Here is a 27,223-nt window from a genome sequence, read left to right as displayed (position 1 = left end):
GGCTCTTAAAACAGTAGAATTTCTTAATGATAGGATATCATATGCAGTTTTACAGGGTAGGTGGTGTAAAATTATTTTAATAAACATACATGCACCAACGGAAGATAAAGATGATAATACTAAAGATGATTTTTATACAGAGTTAGAACAGGTCTTTGATAAATTTTCTCAGTATGATATGGAAATTCTGTTAGGTGACTGTAATGCACAGATTGGCAAAGAAGAGACATTTAAACCCACGATTGGTAAAGAAAGTCTTCATGAATTAAGTAATGATAATGGTATAAGATTGATTACTTTTGCAACCTCAAAGAATTTAATTGTGAAAAGTACCACTTTTAAACATAAAGATATCCATAAACATACCTGGTCTTCTCCTGATGGTAAAACTCATAATCAGATAGATCATATTCTCATTGATAAGAGAAGGCATACTAGTATAATTGACGTTCGTTCACATAGAGGTGCTGACTGTGCCAGTGACCATTATTTAGTAATTGCTAAATTAAGAGAAAGACTCTCAGTGATAGATCATAAGCAACAAAATCTAAAAGTTCTAAAATTTGATACAGGAAAGTTTACTGATGAAAGAATTAAGAAAGATTACCAAATTAAACTCTCAAATAGATTTGATATTTTGCAGGATTTAAATGATGATGAAAATATAAATGAAACAGACGTAAATAAGAATTGGGAGCACATACGTAATGCAATAGAATCAGCAGCTAAAGAAAGTATAGGATACCATAAACCGAGAAAAAGTAAGCCATGGTTTGATAATGAATGTCATAATCTAATAGAAATAAGAAATCAGGCTAGACTTAGGTGGTTAAATAACTCTAATGATACAAATCTAAACAATTATAATAGAATAAAGCGAGAAGTTAACCGCACGTTTAGAAGTAAAAAAAAGAGATTAGTTGAAAAGCAAAATTAACGAAATTGAAACAAACAGCAAAAATAAAAATATCAGAGATTTATATAAAGGTGTAAATGAGTTTAGAAAGGGGGTGACAACCTAAAGTAAACTTGATAAAAGATAAAGACGGTGATTTTCTAGCTGACCCAAGCGATATTCTAAATAGATGGAAGAACTACTTTAATGACCTTTTAAATGTCCATGTAGGAGATAAATCAGAAGTGAATGAAGTACACACAGCAGAACCTTTAGTTCCAGAACCTAACTTGACTGAAGTTAAAGATGCTATTAAAAGGCTAAAGAATAACAAAGCACCTGGCATTGATTTAATACCAGCTGAGTTAATTAAATATGGTGGAAATTCATTAATATGTCAAATTCATAAATTAATTTGTTTAATATGGAATAAAGAAGAAATCCCTCAACAGTGGAAGGAATCCATAATTGTTCCTGTGTTTAAAAAAGGTGATAAAATGAACTGCAATAATTACCGTGGAATTTCTCTACTCTCAACAACATATAAAATATTATCTAACATTATTTTAACAAGACTAACCCCATATGCTAATGAAATTATAGGTGATTATCAATGTGGATTTAAACGAAACAGATCAACTACAGATCAATTTTTTCACATCAGACAGACACTTGAAAAAAAGTGGGAATATAATCAAAATGTCCATCAGCTATTCATTGATTTAAAAAAAGCATATGATTCGGTCAAAAGAGATAAATTATATAATATATTAGTAGAGTTTGGAATACCTAAGAAGCTTGTTAGTGTGATAAAAATATGCACCAGTGAAACAGAAAGTAAAATTCGTGTGGGTATTAATATGTCTGACAAATTTACAATTCATGATGGGTTAAAACAAGGAGATGCATTATCTCCATTGCTCTTTAATTTTGCCTTAGAATATGCTGTTAGGAAGGTAAAAGAAACTAAAGGACTAAAATTAAATGGTGTGACTCAGTTGTTAGCATATGCAGATGATGTAGACTTACTGGGGGATGATGTGAATACAATTAAGAATAATGCTAAAATATTTTTCAAAACTGCTAAAGAGATAGGTTTGGAAGTTAACAAAGAGAAAACTAAATATATGCTTACAGGCCGAAACCAAGTGTTAGGTAATAATCAAAATCTAATTATTGATAACAACTCGTTTGAACCAGTTTCCAAATTCAAATACTTAGGAGTAATATTAACAAATGAAAATTATATTAAAGAGGAAATAAAAAGTCTGCTTAATTCAGGAAATGCATGTTACTTCTCTCTTCATAAGCTTTTGTCTTCTCGTTTAATATCTAAGAAACTAAAAGTTAAAATATACAAAACCGTAATTTTGCCTGTAGTATTATATGGATGTGAAACTTGGTCCCTTACACTGAAAGAGGAACATAAATTGAGAGTATTTGAAAATAAGATCCTTAGGAAAATCTTTGGACCTAAAAGGGATGAGGGGACAGGTGAGTGGAGAAGGTTACATAATTTAGAACTACATAATTTGTAATCATGTCAAGATATTATTAGAATAATTAAATCAAGAAGACTTAGGTGGGCAGGCCATGTGGCACGAATGGGAGAGGAAAGAGGAGTTTACAGGATTCTTGTTGGGAAACCTGATGGTAAGAGACCTGTAGGAAGGCCAAGACGAAGATGGAGGGACAACGTTGAGATGGACCTAAGGGAAATCGGTAGGGATGGAAAAGAGTATGTAGATCTTGCTCAAGATAGGGAAAGATAGAAGGCCTGTGTTGCTGCAGCCATGAACCTTCGGGTTTAAGAAGGCTAGAGAGTTAGTTAGTTAGTTTATGTTACATTGTTTGAATGTAGCAATTTAACTGTGAAACAAACAGTCTGTTTTATTATTGTTTGAGATGAAATTTTTTTTATCACATTTTTTAAAAATTGTAAATCCAAAATATCATCAGGCAATTCAAAAATCATCATCCCTTTTACAGAGATTCGTGATATTTTCAGTTACATTGAATTTTAAAGATGATGGCCTACTCCACTTGTGAAAATGAAAACTCCATAGTGGGTGTTACATGTCCATATGTTAAGATTTTCATTATTTTCCGCAATGAACAAAGCTTCCCAGACATTCAAATCTATGTTTCCCGTCACTCTTTTCAAAACACTTCTTTCTCTTAATTTTCATCTCAAATAATAATAAAACAGACTGCTTGTTTCACAGTTAAATAGCTACATTCCAACAATGTAACATTGATAAGATCCATTGTATAACTGATTCTTTTTAAAGATTTGTATCCATTGTTATAACTGCATCTTTAATATAACTAAAAATAAATGTCTGATACAGGGAGCGTGTATTCTCCTGAAACGTCACAACAAAAACTGTGTTTTTATGTTTGTAACAACCGTAGACTACAAGAGAAATAAAATTTTAGACACCTTGACAGTGTATGTTTTACACTGTTCATCAATAACATACTAGAAGGACAAAGCAATGTTAGAGAGGGTTCTGTTCAAAATATGGTGCTTGAAAACTGAGGCAGAACGTGAAATGTTACAAATAAAAATAAAACAGTGGTGTACAACACAAACCCATTTATCATCAGTAAGTTCAGTTTGTTGCGAGAGTGAGGGGTATTAGCATGCAGACAGTTGCTCTTCATACTAATGCACTGTATTATTTTGATTATGGGTGAGCCGATACCAATACTTGATAATATCCAGTAATATCAATTACAAGAAATGAAATTTGTTCAAAATATTGATCAGTATTGATGTGTAAATATTCTTCTCCAATTATATGCATGAATTTACCAATAAATTTGCTTTAAAATATTTTAGAAATTCATCACAATATTAAAATAGATGTTATGTAATGAAATAATCCAGTTTTCCATGCAATTTTTTTGGAAAATAAAAAGAAAGTTTGAATTTTACATAATTTCCAGGGCAATTACATCCACGAAAATGTTGCGCAACATTTTTGCAGACTCCGTGAAAGACCAATATGCCGGAAAAGTATCTGCTGGTATTGGTAGATGAATTCCAACCGATTCTTTCCAATACTGATACCACTGGTATCGGTCGATACCGATACCCTAATTTTGATTCTATTCTTTGATATTTTCAGATTGTGAATCGGAAAGGTAGAGTTGAAGATAGGAAACCTCTCCTGGTGCTGTTTAAGCAAGATGCCATGCAGTGTATCTTCAGTGCTGCCGCTGCTGCATCCAACAAACATCACGATGAGCGCCATTATGTGTTCCTGAAACGGCTTACGCAGGTGCTGACTGGTCTGGGTACACAACTTTGCACTCTGTGGGGCAAAGAAGACATCGGACAGCCGCCAAACTTCGCAATGTACCTCGATGCCATTCTGACGTTCACCCAGCACCCGAGTCTTCAGCTGGCAAATTACGCGAATTCATTGTGGATGCTGTTCTTCAAGCACGAGCAGATATCTCAGGATCCGATCCTGTTGAGTTTCATTCCAAAGTGGGTAGAGAGTGCCGCTCCCAAAGTGATGAAGGTTGGCTATCCGTCTGCGAACAATTCCCCTAGCTGCACATACTCGTCTATGGATTTTGAAAGTGACGAGGAGTTCTCGTTGTTCTTCCACAAGTGCCGGACAGATTTTGTGGACACTTTCCGTTTAGCTACTATGGTTGCTCCAATGATCACTTTCGCATATGTAGAGCGATGGCTGTTGACTCAGATAGATGACAGAATTGGTGCAGCTGTAGGCGTAGACAATGGTTTATGCACTCTTCAATCTCCTGCATATCTTCAGTGGGATGCGCTGTCTGTGGTGCTGGATAGTGTGTTAAGTAGGATATTGATCACCAAGAAACCAAAACCTCATGTTGGTAGAGGGCTTCATCTCTTGGAGAAGTGCTTAAATTATGACACAAAAGATCCACTAATATTATCCACCCTTTTGTCCTGCATTTCAGCACTGTTTGTATTCCTCAGTATGGCTCCTGACAATACAATGTTGCCAAGAGTACTGAATAAAATTTTTGCTGCTTTAGTTTTTAACTTATCAGGACAGACTAAAGACACACGAAGCCGGGCAGTTAAAAATGTAAGAAGACATGCAGCGTCGTTAATGGTCAAGATCAGTCAACGTTATCCACTACTGCTTCTTCCAATGTTTGAGCACATCAGGAGCACAGTACAAGGTTTGAACCAGGACCCTGAAGAACTGTCGACGCTCGAGAAAGTTACTTTACAAGAATCACTTATGCTAATTAGCAATCACTTCTGTGAATATGAGAAACAAACAGCTTTCGTGAAAGAGGTGATATTTTTAGGAGCGGAACAGTGGTTGTCTATGGGAGAGGCATTTGAAAACCCATATAACTTCATGTCGTTCGTCGGACTTGACAAACCTCCTGTGGAACCAAGCAGCGATGACGTAAACGGTCAGAACCGATCTCAAATTTTATTCTGCATCAATTTGTTCCTGGCCGTGCTGAAGCGGTGTGCGTGGCCGGATGACCCTGACAAAGCCCAGAAGGGTGGGTTCATTGTCGGACAAACAGAATCCGGAAATCCGGTATACAGAAATCCTGCTGCTCCACATATAGTTCCTCTTCTGCCTCAACTCTTTTCCGTTGTCAGGGTGTTCAATGGACTGTGGGTGCAGGAAGCACTTGGTCGATTATCCGAGGGATATGCTAAATCTCACGGCATGTTGGAAGTGGACAAGAACAATTTATTAGGAGTCAGTACACCTCCAGTTGACCCCATGGACCTGCCGAAACCCCAGACACCTCTTGACCGCATGCAGCGATTCCTGACTATGGTGCATGACAATTGCTATCACATATTGGGAAATGCAGGACCAAGCCTTGGAAGGGATTTTTATCAACTTAATCACCTTGCTGCTAGTCTTATTATGAGTGCATTTTCCAACTTGGATGCCATTCCAGACTACAGACTTCGCCCAATTGTGCGAGTGTTCATGAAACCATTCATTCATTCTTGTCCTGCTTCATGCTATGAATCAATCATGATACCAATTTTTGCACATTTCTGTCCATATAGTAAGTTTATCTTAATTATACACTATGGTAGTTTTAGTAGTGGAGTCTAGTACACACAGAATAGACATAATTATAAACCTTCTTTTGAGTATCATGTAGTAGCGTACTTATAAAAATACTTGTGTTCTAGGTTCATATAATACAGTGGAACTGTGATTGTATGTTAAATTCCCATGATTTGTACATTTGGAAACGAAATTTTACAAAATTTCCCTAGATTTTTAGACTTACCTGCATTATTAATTCTGAATATATAGTTACCTAGTCTGGCCATAAATACTGTTACAAAGTTTCAGAGGCTGCAACACTCTCCGTTGTGAGGCGAATGAATAAATCTGGTACGGGTCACGTCTGAAGGTGCAAAGGAAGGGCAAATGTGCATGCCTGCTTCAGCGGTATGCGAACAGTGGGCACAGACGGATTCTCTTCACCGACGAGAAACTGTTCACCATCGAAGAGAGTTTCAATCGGCAAAATGATAATGTGTATGCCTCATCATCTTGGGAAGCTAGGGACGAGGTTCAGAAAATCGAGAGAAGCCATCCCGTGTCAGTCATGGTGTGGTGGGGAGTGAGCTATGCTGGCACCACACGTTTTCATTTTTGTGAGAATGGCGTGAAAACCGGTGCTCGGGTGTACCAATGGACCCTATAGTGAAGGACATGACCACCACCCTGTTCTGAATGCCCCAATACTTTCCGGCAAGATTCTGCTCCTGCCCGCAAGGTGAAATCAACCCAGGAGTGGCTGGAGCACAATGTGCCTGACTTCAATCGACTGCTGACTGGCCCTCTAGCAGCCCTGACCTTAATCCCCTTTATTACAATCTGTGGACAGTACTTGAGGGTATTGCCTGTAAGAAGAGTCACCTCACAGTTGACAGTTTGAAGCGCTCTTTACTGGCTGCAATGGCGACATTTCTTCTGTAGACTGTGCGTGCTGCCATAGACAAAAGTGGCCTGCCAAGACTCCGAACCGGTGTGTGTGCTATCGGCGGAAATTTTGAAATATGATTGGTGCAAACTGTTATCAGACCATCACATTTTTTATGCATATTAAATTACCTTTCACCATATTGCTGGTTTTCACTTTTTCCTTTGTAACAGTATTTATGGGCACACTAGGTAGGTTTTTCAATATGATTTTAATAATAAGTTCTTTCGTTAATATTAGTTTTTAAAAAAATATAATAAATTTTCAAGATATTCCACATACTCATTACGTATGGCTGTCATAATATTTCTAGAACTATAGGCATAAGAATTTTCTGCGTAAAACAATACCAACAAAAGAAAAATCATGCAGAAAGACAGCATTGACAATGATCAATGGAATGAAATTAGAACAACATACCTTAGTGGTATGTTTTCATTCAATGTTTCAACCAAATAAACATTGGTCTTCTTCAGGAAGCATCAGAAATTTCATCAGATAAAAGTGGTGGTCAAAAATTATACACTCCTCACAAAAAGTTTGGAATATTGTTATGTTAGACAATAGGTGACATACCCGGCCTTGGAATGAAACAACACATGGTATCTGTCTGGTTGACATTCCCATCTTTTCGCAGACATATACAGGAAAACCTCGTTAATACGAAGTACCCTTTAATCCGAAGTTCTTCCCATTCCCCAGCCGATAAGATAGGATTTATAGTGTATTTCAGTACGGATAAATCGAAATACGGATAATTTTTAATACGAAGTTGCTTAGAAATTGCTTACAAGACCCTTCGGCAAAACTGGTTTCGCTTAATTCGAAGTAGACACATGCGTAAGTCAACAAGAGAAGATTGAATGTGGAAAGAGCTTGGACGTTATTTTAACTTGACCTTGACATGTTTCATTGTCCTAAGAGCTGCTGACAACTCGAGAGAAGCAGCCCTAAATGCCCGCTGGACATTTACATTCCGTTGCTAATTGTTTCGGTCACACGGCCTCCTTTCATTTGGCATCTAAAATAAAGCAACCAGTTCTGAATACCTTCTTCAAAACGAACAAAAACCACAGGATAAGAAAAAGAAAAGTGACCCCTTTCCTTCTACAACAGCTCATTATCCACCACTGGTGTGCATGGTAATGCGATAATTGCAGAATTCAGGTTCCTCTTTCTTGTTTGAATGCAGCTGTCTGGATAGGAAATATTGCCCGTATTATTGTCTGTTGCATGGTAAAACGTAATGCAAGGATCATTTTTCTTTTTCACACTGCTGATAAAAGTTCGGTCTTCGACAATTGCGTTATCTTTAAAAAATGCGGATGATTTCCCTTCTGCCACCTGCTGCTCTAACTTCCAGCCGGTCTCTTTGTGTTTACGCTGCAGCTGGCGCCAGTGTTTAGTCTAGCGTCTGGAAAGCTGTCGCTTGCCGATATCGGCAATGACTCATCCAGCGCGAAGGAATAAGCATCATTGTTTTGAATCTCACAAAGCTGTTTTGATTCGACGATAACGAAATTCGATGTCCAGAAACCATTAGTGTGCTGCTGTTAAAAAAAAAAAAAAAAAAAAAAAAAAAAAAATATGAGAGGAGGAGTGAGTGTTTGACCTCCAGAATACTCCTGTCGATGAATCTGAAAATACGCAAGTTTCATAAATCTTGTTTTGAGTTCATTTTATGCTGATGAGCTAAGCGGGACTAAATATACAGTTTAAAGTGGGATCCAAACCAGAGTGATTATCGAGTGCGGCACTGTTTAATGTGTCCTAGGATACACATTCGTCGCAAGTTGTGTGTGTACTTTTTCAGAGTGGATTACAATGCAAGTTGAGGAAGAGTTTGGACTGATCCCTGCAAAAGGGGGGGGGGGGGTGAATATGAAGTTAACTGAAGCAAAGAAAACGTGACTTTTTTGACGATGTGTTTTAGACAGCCAACCAGAACGAAATTTACAGCCCCGATTTTTTTTGCCAGGGAAAGGTTAGGTTGTGTTTTCTCCTGAGAGAATCTTCTCTTACCAGTTAATCCTGTAACGGACAATGTTCTATTGAACGCACATAAAATCCAATATTCATTCTGTCCGATTATCTCTCGTCTCTTGCTTGCGCCAGCGTGACTACTGTCAAGATTCTTCCGAGTTTCACTTTTTGCAATAAACCAGATTGTTTTCTTTTCCGTAGGTCTCCGTGCAAACGGGTTTCTTATGAACTAAAATTGTAAGAATTTCGTGGAAGATCAACGACTTTTGACAATTAAAAGAAAATACAGTTCTTTAAAAGACTTTTTGCCACAACATGCATCCCGTGCATAACCGGTTGTATAACTAGATAGGATAAATGGTGTTAACCATCTCCTTGGAATCTTTGTGTCTGCGTAAGCTCCGTGTTCTCATTTTGTGTAACATTTTTTACACTTTCTTTAAAACGTACAATATTATTATATAGTACATATAAAGCTTATTTTCTGAGCTACCACCAAGTATAAAACATCCGTTGTGAGGGTTATTTATACTCTACTTTATTTACACCTGAAAAACAGGCGCCATCTTCAAAAGTTTGGATAACTCTAAGTCGTTTAATTCGAAGTTGACATTTTTTGGTCCCTTGAACTTCGTATTAACGAGGTTTTCCTGTACCACCGGGCCTATCACCTATTGCCAAATATAATAATATTCCAAACTTGTGCCTAATATAACAATATTTCAAACTTTTTCTAAGGAGTGTAAAAAGCATAAAACTAGGAGATGGTATGTAATCATCAAAATACCACCCAATGCAAGATGTGCATACACTGAAACTCAGATTTTTAGATTCCCCAGTTTTACATTTTCCAGCATTATACATTCAATCTGTATGGTCCCAATAGAATAAAGTGCTGTAAATTTTTCTCGGGCTTTACATATTCCCGCAGTTTAAGTTCTAACACCTTGGTCCCCTGAAGAACTTAAAATCAAGGTAATTCACTAACAAGTTCACGGGTCATTTTTCCATCAAGAAAAGACTGCATCCTGGCTGTATTGTTGGTTTAAGTTGTTTTTTTCCTTATAATCTGTGGGCTCATGTGGTTTTCTTGATTTTACTGACTATACTTCCTCATGTCTGTAGCTGTATGCATATAGGTATTCATATATGAATTCATGGCTACATGTTTCATTGCCACTATAATAAGCACAAATAAGTTAAATGTTGTGATGTCCTCCTCTCTTGAGTTTAAAGTGTTTTGCACTACTTATCATTTTGAATCAATTTTCTTCTTAAAATATTAAGTATTAATCTGTTAAATATTACAAAATAATGTACAGTGGAACCCTGATTTTACGTTCCTCGAGTTTACATTTTTCCTGCATTATACATTTATTTTGGGTGGTTCCAACATAGCAAAACACTTCAACACAAATTACTGTGCTTAATACTTTGATATTTAATTATTCAGGGAAAACTCGACATTAAGTTTTGCAGTGAAATGTAAAAATTGGAAATTTTTTACAACGCATGTCTCTTTATTGGGACCATGAAGATTAAATGTATAGTGTGGAAAAATGTAAAACTCAGAATTCCATTGTGTTTATGTATTATTGTCACTAACAAAGGTGATAAATTATAGAAACAGGTTCTATTTTTTTTATCAAAATATTATCTATCAGTTGCATTACTTGAAGAAAGAGCGGAGTTGGAGATAATTTGATATTTTTACAATACAGTAGAGCGTCGATTATCCGAAGTAATTGGGGGACATGGGTGTTCGGAAGACTGGTTTGTTCGGATAATCGAACTGTACATGTTTATTTGCCAAAAAGAAGTACTGTACAGTAAATTTATTCATAAAAACAGGCATCTCTTTAAGTATGTATTACAAAGTAACGTACAAAGGCAACTTTAGTAGGAATATATAGTATGTGGTACAGTTTATTAAACAAAAATATGTTCATTTTACATACGCATTTTGCATGAACAATACACACAGTACACAAAATTAAAGTTTAAAAAAATCCTTTATTTTGGTCTGTCTAAGCAAGCCTACATGCTTACGAGCAGCTAAGTCACGTACTTTTTTCATTACAGATATCTGAAAGTGAGCGAGTACACAGTTCGGTTAAGCGGACGTTCGGATAATCGACGCTCTACTGTATATGTTATAAATATTTATTAAGGGTTTCCCAATAGAAACAGTAAAGATTTTATGTAAGATAGAAGCATTATCATCTGTCATACTTCAGTAAATGGAATGTAACTACCTCATCTAATAAATGGATGAAGTCATGCTGTGTTAAATAGAAACTTAAGAATGAAATGGCCATCTTAACATAAATCTTTGTAGAAATTTCCAGCGAAAAATCCAGGACTCTAACCTGGGTCTCTGGCATACCGTGCCATTGCTCTAACCACTGAGCTACCGAGCCGGCCTGGCCTCGCCTGATTCTTTGCTATCGCTGTTTTACCTGCGTGCAATCGTCTCTGCCAGTGCTACTGCAACAGGATCTGTTGCCTTCCACGCAGGTAAAACAGCGATAGCAAAGAATCAGGCGAGGCCAGGCTGGCTCGGTAGCTCAGTGGTTAGAGCAATGGCACGGTATGCCAGAGACCCGGTTTCGAGTCCTGATCGAGCCTACATTTTTCGCTGAAAATTTCTCCTGTGTGTGCCTAATCTACAATAAATCTTTGTGTTTGTGTGTTTGTAAACTCATTGAATGTTTAATTTATACTTTGAATATGAACATATTACTTGTATTTGGGTTTTCATATTTTATTTTACAATATAAAATTGTGCTTTAGAATATACAGGGTGTTTCTGTACAACACCAACAAACTGTAACAGTATATTTTGCTCAATAAGGCCTCATTTTAAAATCATGAGTTCTCATAAAAGTGCATTTTCTATCCTCTATAATGATTATTGTATGTATGCGGCCATGTAGCGCAGATTCATGAGTGTCACTGTCATTTATTTTTCTGTCAAATAACATACTAAAAGTAATATTGTGCTACAGGAGAGAGCATCATGACAGCAGACATACCAAGATGGTGTAATCCCCCCTCCTAAATCATGCATTATGCTGCCCTTCCTATTGTGTGCTTTCTCAGTAGATAATATAAATTTGCAATAAATATAAATTTTCATACACTTCTGGCATTGACTGACTAGCCATGTGAGGTTGTGTTATTGTATGTATATTTTAGTGTAGCTTGAAAAACTTCTGGGAAACCAGAACGAAACGTCGCAGATAAAATAAAATAAAAACCACTAAAAATAACCATGTAGATTATTTTGCACACACTATAGGTTTGTCCTTACCGTGATTTATCACACAGTTACTTGCACGATACTAAAAATTTTGTTGTTTTCTAATAGAAAAATTCATGTCACAGGCAAGAATGAATCTCTACTGTATTGCAGTGTATGTAGAGGATAGAAAATGCATTTTTTGTGAGGGATTGAAGCTTAAAATAAAGCCTCAACATGCAATACATTATTGAGAAAAGTTTTTTTGGCTGACACCATGTATATTTCTGTAGTGAAATAGCAAAAAAAATGTGTTGTATACAATGAATATTTACACTGATATTCTTTTCTGTTAGTGGTACAAGAGAAAATTACTGATTTTTGTCTCCTCTTTCAATTTTTTGGATCATTTGTTATGTACCAGTATATATACTGGTGGTTCGACATGCTGACCCCATATCACCCCATTACCAGTTGAAGATCTCCCTCCACACCTCTAGGTAGGATTGTGGAAGGGAGACTGGTAGTCGGGAGATGTGCCTAGGCCCTTCAAGGGCTGTCGAGCCACGGGTTAGTTTATGATTATTTAATAGAAACACCCATTCATTCTCTTCAGCACGACAAAAAGTAATGTGCTCTAAAATTTTATCTTTATATTATGGACATTTTTAGAGATTTTACACTGATACTGAAACACAGATATTTCACATATTTATTGAAAAGAACAAAATGAATATGATTTGACAGCGTTTCAACAAAACCAATTCTTACAAAGCTTATAGGCCTCCCTGATCGCGCAGTGGTAGCGTCATCGCCTTGTAATCAAGGGGTCCCAGGTTCGATACCAGGTGGAGGCTCATAGTGGTTCAGATCGCACTTTAAACTGTAGGTCCAGTCCCGATTAGCCTTACTGTGCATAAGGTGGACTTAAAACACCAATTCAATCAATCAATCTTACGAAGCTTACAGTCTGAGGTGAGAAGTGTCACTTGCAATTGAACATACAGAAATAGATGCAAACTTTCATGTAATAATACTGTCTCTTTCTTTTTTTATCATGCATTTATAGATGAGAAATTGGTTTAATCGGCGAGATTTAATTTGCACTAAATCCCATATCATTTTCTGCAATATTCCTACACCACCCACACTTTCTATCCAATTCAGGATATCAACTTGTAAGTTCTTTTTCCAGTAGGTAAATGAGGCTGACCTGATATCTATTCTTTCTAATCCTTTCATATTATACAGAGATATTTCATTCTTGTGCATTTTAAGTTTTTTTCCATCTTGGAATGCCATATGATTGTATCATAGTTTTGTGCAAAATTATTCAAAGGTTCATGTGTGAATATTAAATAGCCATTATTAAGGCTTTTCTGGACTTTTGGCCGATGCCAGGGCATCTTTTTTTTTAAAAATAAAATTTATCCTTCCAAAAAATTGTTACGATATTCCAAAATGTGGAAAACTACATCTGCTTAATTTTCTTCTAGAACATTCATGTGAATCTCCGTGTAGTTTACTTTCACTATTGTCTAGATATTATCAATAGTTTTGTGATTCCAGAAGTCGAGATTTACACGAATGTTCCAGACAGAATTCTAAGCAGATGTAATTTTTCACATTTTGGAATATCATAATTTTTCGCAAGGAGCTGAAAATTCGAAAAAAATATGCCCTGGCATCGACCAAAATTCCAGTCAAGCCTTAATAAGAATTCTACATTTTTAGTAATTTTCAAGATACTTTGATTCTGCAAAAGTGTCATTAAGTGTAAGAAAAGGCTTGTGCCTTAACTTCGCCATCCAAAAGAAGAAGTAAATAAATAAATAAATAAATTAACAGTTTGTTATCCCTACATAATTATTGAACTCTGGAAAAGTATCAACTGGGATCATCAATTACATTCAAATGAATACTTTCGGATACCAGTACTATGTACCATCTCAGTCATGGTGTTCTTCATTTATTGTACTTGAGAGTACACGTAAAGTTAGTAATCTTTTCTAGGTTAAAATCTTTCAAAACTGTGTAGTGTTCTTGCATTAATGTGTGTGTGATACTGAGATAATATTGCATTTGTTTATTTTAGTGTTTATGAGATTAAACAACAAATGGCAGTATATGATGCAGCTTTACGAGTCTGGAGGATTGGATGATGAAAATCCTGATACTCAGGTAAGTTTAGATAGTTGGTGCTGAAATCTGTTACAGTGCAAAACTTAACATTTTCACACATTTAGTAAAAGTGGCTGTGACTCGGTCAAATAGCTTTTGCATTACATGTAAGGTGTAAGAATGCTGTTTTTCATTTTTTGCTCATACCTACAAAATACTGACAAAAAGAAATTACAAAACTGATATAAAAATGGAAATTTTCTGTGAGAATCTAAATGGTTCATTCAGTTTCTTTAAGCATGTAATCTAGTGACAGCATTTGTTTGTTATGAGGCATTTAATTTATTACACAAAATGATGATATATACAGTATGTCCATAAAAATAATTACAAGATGGTGGAATTTTGCACCAAAGTAAAGGCTATATTTATAACAGTATCAGGCAAGTAAAATTTTGACTATTGTATCAAGATGACTATATAGGCTGATGCTGATTGGGTACAGATTAATTTGTTTTGACCCTAATAAACAACTTTTGATCAGAAGTAATTATTATTTTGAATTGTCTGTATTGTGGTATTTTTCTTTATTTTATAAAAAAAATTGACAGACTTGCATGGAGTATTATTTGATATGTTGATTCACTGTTCGCAAAATTCAAAGTAAAATTCGAATGCTATTTGTTTTTACTACAAGGCATTTTACTGCTGAACACTTTAGTTACTGTATAAATGAGATGATTTTGCTTTAAAGCATAATGTGCTAATACAGGGTGTACACCATGAACCTCCTGAGTTTTAATATCGTTTGAAGAACTAGGTACGAGGGATAGTCGGAAAGAAAGTTTCCGTAGTCTGCCATCTGCAGAGAGTTTATTTTTGAGAAAGAATGTGACTTGAGCAGAAAAAGGCATACACTATTTTTCTACATAGACCCCAGCAACATTCAGGCACTTGTCATAGCGCTTCCTAAGTTTCAAGAAATCCTGTTCATAAAACTGCATGACTTTGGGTCAATGTTGATTAAAGATCAAAAATGTTATTTTCATTTCATTTATTTGTCCATCACATGAACTACCAGAAGTCTCACCCGTTCATAATGAAAAACAGCTCGCACTTCATCCTTTGTCCATGATTGCAACACACCTCTGTTGTCTATGTCAGCCAGGCACACACTTCTCAACTCTACCTATCCTCAACACAGCAGTACAGTGACACCCTCTGCAAGGAAAAGGTAGAGTGTCAGATAAAATAATCCAAAATTTCCATGCTTTCTGGAACTACACATGTGGGGAAACTTTTTTTTCCAACTATCCCTCATAGCATGTAGTATTCGATAGTCAGGTCATTGGTCTTTTATTTCTACACACTCAAGTTTATGTTCATAGTTTTTCCTAGATCACGCAAGTCATTTGTGAGTGTCCCTTCATCAATTTCATCATATCATCCTCATTGTTGTGATTAGCCAAAAGTGTTGGAAAAGTGATGCTAAATAACAAAAATTAAATCAAGTATTTATTTGAACATTTTTATTTTGTATTGTTGCAAAACCCAGCATGTATATTGATGCCTAGTGTTGTGATGTGTTTTCTTATTTTTCATCTTATTTTTGCATAAATTTGTTAAAACGTTGAGTAATAAAATCATTGTATCATTAATACAACCTATTCTAATAATATTTGCCATTTTGTTTTCTAGGAAGTGTTAGAAGATATGCTAAATCGTCAGCTTACCCGGGAATACTTGGATGTTCTTAAAGTTGTTCTTCTTGGAGGAAGTAGCATGGAAGTTGCTGTGGACCTAATGGACCAAGACGATGGCGGGGACAACGCAAAACCAAACAACCCCTTTGTTCAGACTGAAGTTGTGAGTGATTTGGGTCAGATGGTTTTAAGATGTCAGGCAACATGCCAGGCTATTACTCTCTGTGTCATGAAGTAAGTTCAGAAATGCAGATAATCTCACCTTCTCCCTGTAATGTAGAAACTTTGGGTACTTTGGGTTTCGTAACTTCATGTGACCTTTTGTAATAGCACTCAAAAGTCACCCTCACTTCCACATAGGACATCCTGGTAACTACAAGGTTGCAAGCCAACAAGGCTCTGCCATCTGGATCTACAGTCAGTATAATCCTCTGTAGGACTGTATTTTGTATTTGTATGTCGTGAGCGCCCATTTACAGCATCAGCTTTTAAGCAGGGTGGCTACTCACTGGGAATTCCGTGAATTATTGTCTCCGGGAATTGTGCTTGAATTTTTCTCCGTAGACGTGAAAAATTGCAACTTTTATTAATCCAAATCCTATTGAATTTATTTTCCTGTAGTTTACGGTTATTACAAGCATAAGAAAAACTGTTTTCTTATGCTTGTAATAACCGTAAACTACAGGAAAATAATTCTACAATGCAAGCAATGCGTACATACAAGAAAAACTACTATTGAATTTATACATATTGATAAATGCCCTGAGGCGAGATTTTCACAGTTGAGTTTTTATTTTTATCGAGGAAAGAAAATAATGTTGTATGAAAAATAAAACAGAATTCTCTCGATCTTTTTACTTTGTTACTGTTCTTTGTAGAGCAATCTGACAGACGGAAGATTATTGCAAGATAAGATTTCTTGAAGATGATTAGGTAGATTTGCATTTGAAATTCTTACACAATTAACAATTTTTTGCAGGTTAGAATATATACCATAACATTTGTCTGTCTTGTTTGTAGATGTAATTCGAGTCTGAGTAAGTGAAATAGCAAATGTGAACTACGAACCTCAAATTAAATGTTTTAAATATACGTACCATTTAATTAAATTAAATTAAAATTTTTGGATACATTGGAATCACACAGACACCTCATATTGTTCCTGTATTTGTGTGTGCATATCAGTGGCGCACACCAAGGTGAGGCAGGGGTATTGCCCCCCCCCCCTTCCCCCCGAACCTTGAATGGAAATCAATTCTAAGGAGGGCCAAGGGCACCTGCAGAGGGCACAGAGGGACAATTATCCCCCTCGATTTTAAATTTTATGCAAATAAAAATACATTTCATAAAATGTTCTTGCTCGTTTTGCTTGCAATACCTGCTTTTCTTAAGTCTCGTCAAGTTCATAGCCATAGCCAGGGAACGGCGGGAGTCGGTCCTGGCCGCTGAACAATCTAAATGATAAAAGTTGTAAAGGAGAGAATGCCATGGTGCCTCGTGAAATTATTTGCACCCTATTAAATCTATATTGTTTCAGTTTTCAAGAAAATGGATCAAACATTTTCTTGTTCGCTTAATTCGCAATATGATTATTTTCTGTTATGTACTGTAAATTACCAGAGAGAGAACATGCATGAACAATTGTTGGGAGGAAAAGGAGCGTGCACATTTGAGAGACAATTTATATAATTTTTGCTGTTGGTTTGTTATGAGATGGATGAAATGATTATGTAATGAATATATTTAATAGACTTATATATTGTGTGTGTATTAAAGAAACTTTGAATACGTACACAATTTAGTGTTGGCATGTATTTTCTTATTTACATCACTCCATTTTGAATATGTGTAAAACATATGTTGTAGATGAAAGTTATACATGTTCTATATATGTACACAAAAAGAATAATATTCAGAATGCATTTATCATGTATTTTCAAAAATACAGTTTGTGTACTTGTTTTCCATTATTAATTAATATGGAATTGAACGTTTTTTTTAAAAAAGAATGTTTAAAATCATTTGTTCCAACACAAATGCTTTATCACCGACTTATACCCATTATTATTATTATTATTATTATTAGTACGTTTACCCTGGTAATTCCCTCCCTTCCCTCAGACAAAAGTTTGTGGTTGCGCCTCTGGTGCATGTGTGTGGGTGTTGAGAGGCTGTAATACACAAGGTTGAAATAAGAGAAAACATCTGTGTGTGGGCTTGAATTTTTTGAAAATTTGCCTTGAATACCAGGAATTATACTTGAATTTTATCATGGTCCTAGAGTAGCCACCTTGTTAAGGAAATTTTTAGTACTGAGACATTTTTGATTCGAGTTATGGTAAGGGCCTTGGCAATGTACAATTTGACAGATGCAAATAGCCTAAGCGCTGACACATCCAAAATTTTCATTTCATTTTCAGGCCGTTAGAATAGAATACTACAAAGTTGAGTTCATGTGTTCAAATCCTGGGTGAAGCATGGCCATTTCATTGTGTTGTTTTTTGTCCTTTCATCAATTTGTCATTTATACATATTGTACCAATTAACCTAAAGAGTACAAAGCAGTGTAAAATAACTATATGTACGAAATACAAAACTATTCTGAATAGTTCATGATGGTTGCGGTAAACGCAGTTTAAAATTACGTGTGAAATCTTCTAAATTTCACGTAAGTAATTCTGAACAGTATTTAAATGCTACTATTTTGAAGTATTTGTACATTATCCGTAATGGTATTGACATGGCTTCAGAATTAGTATAGTGGTATCAGCTGAGTTCTTGTATAAACTTGAATACAATAAACAATGTTAAGTTGTATTAAGTTAAGTTTAACACTACTTACGTTAGTGAGTATGAAACTTCTTTGGAACGACGTTTCAGGGTCCTACTGCCCCCTTCATCAGGTTCGTAATATTTTCCTAAGCACTGAACATAGAGCTGCGTTGAAAAGTGTTAAAAGATAGTTAGGTTGAGGGTAGGATTGAAAACACTTAAAACTATCCCTGGCACATTTATAATAAAAAAACTCCACATATTAAAAATCCCGATTGGAGTTGTTCACCAGTGCTGGCTGTGCAACTGACGTGGTTTTTATCGATTTTATGAGTTCCAGTTTTTAAGTGGTTTCAATTGAAATGGGTGGTTTGTCTTTACGGGATTTTTAATATGTGGAGTTTTTTAATTAGGAATGTGTCAGGGATAGTTTTAAGTGTTTTCAACCCTACCCTCAACCTAACCCTCTTTTAACACCTTTCAACGTGGCACTACGCTCAGTGCTTAGGAAAATATTATGAACCTAATGAAGGGGGCAGTTGGACCCTGAAACATTGTTCCAAAAAAGTTTCATACTCACTCACGTAAGTAGTGTTAAACTTTACTTAATACAATTTAATGTTGTTTATTTTATTAAATAGTGAGTAATACGCACAAAGTTTCAATATGTTAACTTTAATACAATCTGTACTCTATCGGTATCGGTAGATACAGGCATATTGATTTACCGGTAAAAATGCCAATAATTTTACTGATGCGATATATCTATACATATCTTACAATTTAGTGCAATATTGTGCCATTTTGTTATAATATTTATGGATGTAAACATATAATCTCCATTCGGTACTTTTTTCTTGTCAGTTATCAATATTGGTAAGTTTTATATTGATATTGATCCATCCCTAATATTTTATGTACTATTTATAATAGCAATAGGTAGATTTATTGGTACTCAACTAGTTTCTTTGAGTTAGTTTGTAAGTTTACTTTATGCACAGATAGGCTAATCAGGACTGGACCTAGAGTCACAGATAGGCTAATCAGGACTGGACCGAGAGAGTGAAGTGGGATCCGAACCACTATTTGCCTCCACTGTGTATTGAACCCAAACCCCTTTATTGGAAGGTGACAATGTTGCTGCTATGACATCAGGGAGGTAGTACTCGATTGATAGATATCAACTGATATTTTGGTGATAATTTTTTTATACAATATTTTTATAAGTAACCTATTAAAGCAAAGTCCATATAGCATGGCTTTGCAAAATAAATATCCTGATGACCAGTTACTTTTTAAAGTAGATTTTATCGCAGTCACATAGTTACATATGCTAGAGAAAGAAGTAAATGGGCCGTTCAAGTTATTCATGGAACTTTTGGTATTATATATGTGTATCATGTATGGTGCCAGTAAATGTTACATCGGCACTATGTCAGTATTGGCAATAATTTCATACTAGCCCATCCATGTTTATAAAAAAAAACATACCGTGTATTGCCAATAGCACAGTGGTAGCTTTGTTACCTTGTAATCAAGGGGTCCCGAGTTCGATACTTGTTGGTGGAGGCACATAGTGGTTCAGATCTCACTTTAAACTGTAAGTCTAGTCCCGATTAGCCTTACTGTGCATAACGTGGACTTTAAAACACCAACTCAGCAACAACAACAATAAATATATGTAATTTGCATATATATGTAAATAAATGTAGTCTTGTGTATCCAATGTCTAAGTGTGTATTTAATATATTTTTCAGAGCTCTCTCGTGGCATGACACAAATGCGAGCTTGAAAGCAACATTACTGGCAGGTCCAATTGTTAAGCAGCTTGCATCCGATGGTAGCCTGTCACTGCCTCTTGCGGATCACATTATGACATCTGTACTTCAAGGTCTTCAGTTGCATGGTCAACATGAAGCAAACCAGGGAGCACTTATTTCTTTGGGAGCACATGTTTATGAAATTCTGCGGCCATTGTTTCCAGGAATCATCGAGGTGTGTGTGTTTATTTTTATGTATCCATTTTCTATCATTTTTTTGTTAATTTGTAATTTCGCAAAATATTAATACAATTTTAGTTGTGTGTACACATTGGTTAATCAAATTACAAATTACGAGTGGATTGCAAGGTGGGAATTTTTCCGACGGTCTGACTCGGGTTTAATCCAGCATCTAATAAATCGAAATCCAGGGCCAACACCAGAGGGAGTGAGCACTACATAAATTACCTAATACTCTTGGTACTTCTTTATCTTCCTATTAAAGTCATTACTAACACTAAAGTTACCACAAATATGTGCTGTGTGGTTACATATTTTCAGGAAAAAATGTCAGCATAGAAATAAGGCTTTAACAAATAAAGCGGTGGCTCAGTCGGTAACGCGTCTGACTACCATGCTAAAGGTCCCGGGTTCGATCCCCGGTCGGTTCAAATCCGGGAACTTTTCTAACGGAAGCGGCCCCGGCACCCACCCAGCATCGAATAACGTGGGTACCTGGGGAAACCTGGGGGGTAAAGGCAGTCAGGGGCGTGGTGCTGATCACATCACCCCCACTCACGACCGGATCAAGAAAGTGTGGCGCGTTACCCCCCCCCCCACATCCCCTATATGCCTTCATGGCGTTGTGCTATACCGCGTTTGGTAGAACCTGTCCCCTTTCCCGCGCTAGGGAGCGCTCGAGAGTTTCGGTGCCAATGAGAAACGAGGAAAAAAGCATCTGCTGGGCAGCGAGGAGCGAATGAAAGCCAGAAGAGAGGCGCTTACGTAGACGCTGTTGCGACGTTGCGTATTTTAATTGGCTGCCTGGCTTTGACTTTCCCCAGCACGGAGAAAAGGGAGCGACCAGCTAGCGCGGGAACCGGGACAGGTTGTAACAAACGCGGTATAAGCACAGGGGAATACTTTACCTTTTTTTTTTTTTTTTACCTTTAACAAATAAAATGCTTAATAAAGTTGGCTACCTTAATGTCTCAACACATGTGACATATTTGTTGTATGTACTTGTCGAGTTCTTCAATATATGTGATCATTAGAGGCACCTATTTTTGGTCAATAAAAAGCAAAATCTCTGTAAAAAAAAAAACTGTCAATTTCGGTGTTATAGAGGTGAAAAATTAGATCGAAAGTGGTATGTACAAGTAAATGACATTTTGGTTTTAAAAATGTGAATATAATCCCAAATTTGATTTAAAACCTGCACTTACTACACAAAATAAACATATCCATTCTAATAGCACAATTATGTCATTACCAGAATATGAAGTTTATTCCTGTATAAAGGGGTCCATTTTTGCTTCTCAAATATTTACAGCAGAATTTAGCAATTTTCCGTGAATTGCATAACTCTCAGGATAATTCTGACCTCAGAAAGTGTTGCTTCGGTAAATAAACTCTTAAGTTTATTTCAGATTTTGCAGCCCATTTCGCATCATTTTGTGACAAAACAGGGTGGGGAAATGCACTTTACACCTTTCAGAAACATGAAAAATTAAAATTACAATGTGTTATTTCTAGGGACGTGAAGTTTGTTTTATTTTCCCCTAAATTTCGGGGTTATTTTTTTACTGAAATTTGATGTTATTTTTCGCAAAATTCGGTGTTATTAATTGAAAATCAGTGTTATTTTTACATGCGTTTTTATGGTTTCTTCTATGCATAAGATTTTCACATTGCTTTAGTTATGGGAAATTAAGGCAAATTTTAGTTTTAGTAACAAAAATAAATAAATCGAAGGCTTACCTTTGTGAGAAATGACCAAAACTATTTCATCTCATCGGTTACTAAATATGAAATGTTTATTGAAGTTGGTTTATAGTGTATATTTCATGTCATTTTTTCACGTTAAAGTGAAATTCGGTGTTATTCTGAAAAATCCTTTACCTACCCAAATATGTTTTTTTAACAGTTTAGTTTGCTTTCCTCAACATTTTGGTGTTATCGGTAAAACAAAAACTTCACGTCCCTAGTAATTTCACATTTCGTGTTTTCGTCAAAAATGAAATATCCTGCCTCTAGTTATCATGTTACACAGTACATCATACTGCAACAATTTGGTTCTTAAATGTTTCTCTCCTTTTCAGGTTTTGAAGCAAGTACCTAATTGCAGCATTCAGGAGTTGCAGAAACTTGATGAAAAGATATTTTCAAACAACCCCAAAGGAAATAAAGCTGATAAAGCGAAGAAAGAAATATTTAAGAGGTTAACACATCAGGTATCGTCTATTTCATTTTGTAAATATTATTAGAAATAATTTTTAATTTTAATTTATATTATTCTCATGGTAACTTATTGATTTTATTGTATATTAAAGAAGTTTAAAATATAAAAATGTATGAATCCATGTAAATGATTTAATATAATATAAATTGTGTGTGTAACATAATAACAAGAAAAGATACAATAAAGAACAAATAATATAAGTATTCATAATTTTGGTCTTCAAAGCCAGAATTAAAAAAGATATCTTCTAGGCATTAATACCACTTGTTCATATTACCTTGGAATTGCAGTCCAAAAATATTAACTAAAATGTTAAAAACAATAATGGGAGAATCTTCGAAATTAGATTCATAAATAAATTTACAATTTATCACTTACATTCAGCCATCCCACTATTTGCAAGGATGATTTATTTTCTATTAACCATAAAGATATGAGCAAGAATAGTGAGGACATCATAAGAGGTGTAACAAGTAGCACACTTTTTTTAATATTTCATAATGCAATTAAAAGATGTTTCATGATTAACAATTATCAACACAACTTTGCTTGCTTGAAGGAAGTAACAGTATTAGATTTAATTTTTTTTATTGACCTTGGTTTATTACAGGGATTGCAAGGCTCTCCAAATAGGAATGTTTATGTAAAATTTAAAACTTTAGCTTGTAATTGTGTGTTTTTGGAAAGGATATACCAGAATGTTTGTTCCACAAGAGCACGATTCTTGGAGACAAAAAAAAAAACAACTGTCTATGGTAAATAGTAGGTCTGACCCGATTTCACTTTCAACTGATGCCTATACTGATTCCGATTCGCACTAATAATTAAAAATTGTTAAAAATATTGATTAATATTAGTGTGTATTTTTCTACTCCTATTCTAGCGATAGTAAACAGGTGTGCTATGAAATTGTTTGTGCACCTGAAAATGCACATGCTCGAAAACCTTTTGTCCTGAGAGGCTTATAGGGTAAAGGTTCAACTGAAGTGTGTCAGATTCACATTACCTAATAATGTCTGTTATTTATTGTCAACATTTGTTCTGCATTTCATCTTGTAATGATGATTATTATTTTGTCGGTGTACAACGTGAATTCAGGCCACGGTGGGCTAGTTGGTAGGGCATCTGACTTCCACGTGTGAGACTCAGGTTCGATTCCCAGGGTGGCTGATGGCTCTGGGGCTCACCCAGCTTCAACGAAATGAATAAGCAGGGAGGGTAAAGGCATCTAGAGCATGGTGCTGATCACATCACCTACAACATGGCCAAGATCGATAGAATGTGTGGCCTACCTCACATCCTCCCATATATGCCTCATGTCATGGTGCACAACGAACGGGGAACTTTAAGTTTACCTTACCACATGCATTCACTTTTTGTATTATATTAATAATACGAGAACCTTAAAATATAAATTTAGTTTCAATATTTGGAATACATGTGTGTCAGTTTATACAGTAATCGTTATTTTCTATTTCAGTTGATTGGAAAAAGTGTCGGGCAACTCTTTAAAAAAGAAATCTCGATAGCAAATCTTCCACCAATAAAGTTACCTGAAAGAATTAGGATATCTGTATTGGATGACTCACAAGGTGATATGGGATTGTGCAATCTTTTTAAGACATAGCAGATGAATCCAACGTAATAGAAAAGTGAATATACCTAATGCTCAATTGGTTTCACTTTTTTTATATTTCATCACAGTGTGGATAAGGCACAAATAATTAATGACCATGGAATTCATATAAACTTATGAAGAAGAAATTAAGTTAAATCATTTTGTAAAAAATAAATGCTGATAATATTTCTCCAAGTGACATTAAAATGTTAGCCAGTGATACATTTTTTGACAATGTTTTAATAACAATTTTCTGTTGTTAATTCATGTGAATATTATTTACCAGTTACGCATAAAGATTGCATAGTTGATGAAATGTTTTGTCAGAGTTGTTAATAAATACCAACTTTTGCATCGTGTACCTTTTTAAGCTGTTGAAAAGAAACCAAAACAGTACAATATTCGATAAAAATTTACATATATAAGAGAAATAGCCTGAAATGCTTGCAATATTTCTGTCATTTCCGTATGTACCTCAGTACATAAATTTTTCTTCCAACTTCAGCAGCGAATAAACACAGATGTATTTGAAAAAAATTAAAAAAGACATGTGATGTAAAAGTTGGAAGTTGTACCAACACTATTATAGAAATAATATATGTTGTGATGTTAGTATGTGTGTGTCAAATGGTGGGAAATGGTCCTGTAATAATGCATAATTGTGATTATTGATGTAAAAAATTAATGTAACATGAATTTTGTTGAAATTTACAGTGTTTGTGGATTTCAAGAAGTTAAGCATTCATAACAAAGGAACATAGAACACATAAAAATGAAACTATATCTTTGAGATTTGGCATAATAAAAACATGACTTATACATTTATCATTTACTTTCTTTGTGGAATGAATGAAAGTTGAGGGAATTTTTTGTGAAGGAAACAAAAGGTTGGTATATTTTATGTGCACTACACAGAATATCTCTGATCGATACAGAATGACAAGTGTTGTTTGGTGTGTTACGTTATCACACTATACTGATGTTATTTTTCATGGATTACTCGTCCATAGTGTGTGTGTTTCCTACATTCAGTATGGTGGGGAATCAATCATAAGTTGACAGTTTCTTTTCCTTTTCTGGGCATATCGAACCATGGTAGTAAGTAGGGATTGTAAAAAAAATTGATGGTAGAATACTTAATCTACAGACAAGTAGTTAAGCCCTGCAGCAGGTTTTATGTATTAATCCACACGAGAACGGTGTTCGGACTCTGCTGAGCCAGTCTTGCCTCAATCGTCAAGCTGTTCACGTCACAGACAGTGAGAAAATTGGCAGTATTGCAGCGGAACTATATTCTGCGTACACATTTGGGTCTATATATGTGAAAAGTTGTTGCAAGCTTAACCTGTTGTGGAGCATTTTAAACTCTGTAGCTTCATTGTGTTTAACACACTTATAGAAAATCAAAAAAACATGCTGCTTCAGTCATAAATTGACATGTTGTTCTTCCTTTATACATGCAAAAACAGCAAAAAATTAGGTTAAACAAAGAATCCGACCCACAACATTTGAAAATGTGATGAACAAACAAAACAATGTCGAGATCAACTTAGTTGATCAAAAGATTGCTCATTTTTCCAATCGCATTACATACACACAAGATTAGCCTTGGAAATTCTATATTGAAAGAAAACAAGAACTAATGGGAGTTTATAGCTGCTTCAAGGTTGAGTTGGTTCTTAAGAAATAGTTCTTAGGTATTTATTAAGATAAATCTGACTTCAGTAGTATGCATTAGAATTCAGAAGAAATTCAGATCAAGTGTTTTGTTTTTCCAAAGAACTTCTAAATTACAGGAAATGTGGTGTCAAGAATTAAACTACCTATGCTTTGAGTCAATAAATGAATTTATAACATATTGATTCTACAAATATACAAACTTACAATTGGATACAATTCACCAATTGGAAATTGTCTTGATTTCCCAATTAGTTTCAGTTGAGAATCCGATTGAAACCAATACATTCCGATAGCTGTATTAGGCATCCGATAGAATCAGATTCATTCCAATTGAAACCAATTCAATCCAATTGAAATTTCAGTTGGGACATAAACCCCAATCTCAGAACTAGAGATGTGGAAGTCGACCAACAGAGCCAAAGTGCAGTCAGAGGTGCTGTCCAGTCTCCGACCCAGGATGACTATCCACGTGGCCAAGTCCAGGCTGTCTTCAGGCACTTAGAAGATGGACAAGGATCTACACTTACAACTGACTAAGTATCACTAATCCACCATTCTTTCCAAGCAGTTACTCTTAGGTTAAGAAAATCTTCATATATCAACAACTACTCTTTATAATAAATATTGTTAACTATTACTTGTGTACCTAATTATGTCTACACCTACAGGTTCTCCCACTTAGTATTAAGGCTCTACCAAAATAATAAATGTATCCTTTTACACCTCTTATCCCAGCCATCTGAGCTACGTTCTCTAAAGGTAGATTCGAGATCACTCGACCTACTGCTACAGTCAAAATCTGCAAAAATCTGGTATTTAAACTGATCCCCCTGTAGAATTCCTTATCTTTGAATATTTAATAAAATATGGCATATGATTTGTGCATATTACAGTACAGTGCCATGTTGTTTTCATATAAAGAAAAACCTACTATTTCTGGGATTCAGGCTCAGCTTTAAAAAGGCATAAATTATGTTGATCAAGATCCAAAGATAATGAATGCA

The 27,223-nt window shown here is 35.3% G+C and overlaps 1 protein-coding gene across 4 annotated transcripts in view; it reads left to right on the top strand.

Moving 5' to 3' along the window:
- The window catches only part of LOC145985385 (exportin-5-like), a 37,334-nt gene extending 11,978 nt beyond the window's left edge, over positions 1 to 25,356 (top strand). For all 4 annotated transcript variants that reach the window (XM_083119352.1, XM_083119351.1, XM_083119353.1 and 1 more), the window contains exons 6-11: positions 4,030 to 5,947; positions 14,200 to 14,285; positions 15,924 to 16,162; positions 20,458 to 20,695; positions 22,782 to 22,913; positions 24,402 to 25,356. In XM_083119352.1, coding sequence (XP_082975478.1) covers positions 4,030 to 5,947; positions 14,200 to 14,285; positions 15,924 to 16,162; positions 20,458 to 20,695; positions 22,782 to 22,913; positions 24,402 to 24,548 — 2,760 coding nt within the window. In that variant the 3' untranslated portion in view covers positions 24,549 to 25,356. The remainder of the gene's footprint in view (positions 1 to 4,029; positions 5,948 to 14,199; positions 14,286 to 15,923; positions 16,163 to 20,457; positions 20,696 to 22,781; positions 22,914 to 24,401) is intronic.
- The last annotated feature ends 1,867 nt before the right edge of the window (positions 25,357 to 27,223 follow it).

The sequence above is a fragment of the Lepisma saccharinum genome, chromosome 3 (assembly GCF_977018435.1).
Source record: "Lepisma saccharinum chromosome 3, izLepSacc3.1, whole genome shotgun sequence".
In the NCBI taxonomy this organism is placed as follows: Eukaryota; Metazoa; Arthropoda; class Insecta; order Zygentoma; family Lepismatidae; genus Lepisma; species Lepisma saccharinum.
The sequence above is the reverse complement of the archived record's forward strand: the minus strand, read 5'-3'. Positions and strand labels throughout refer to the sequence as shown.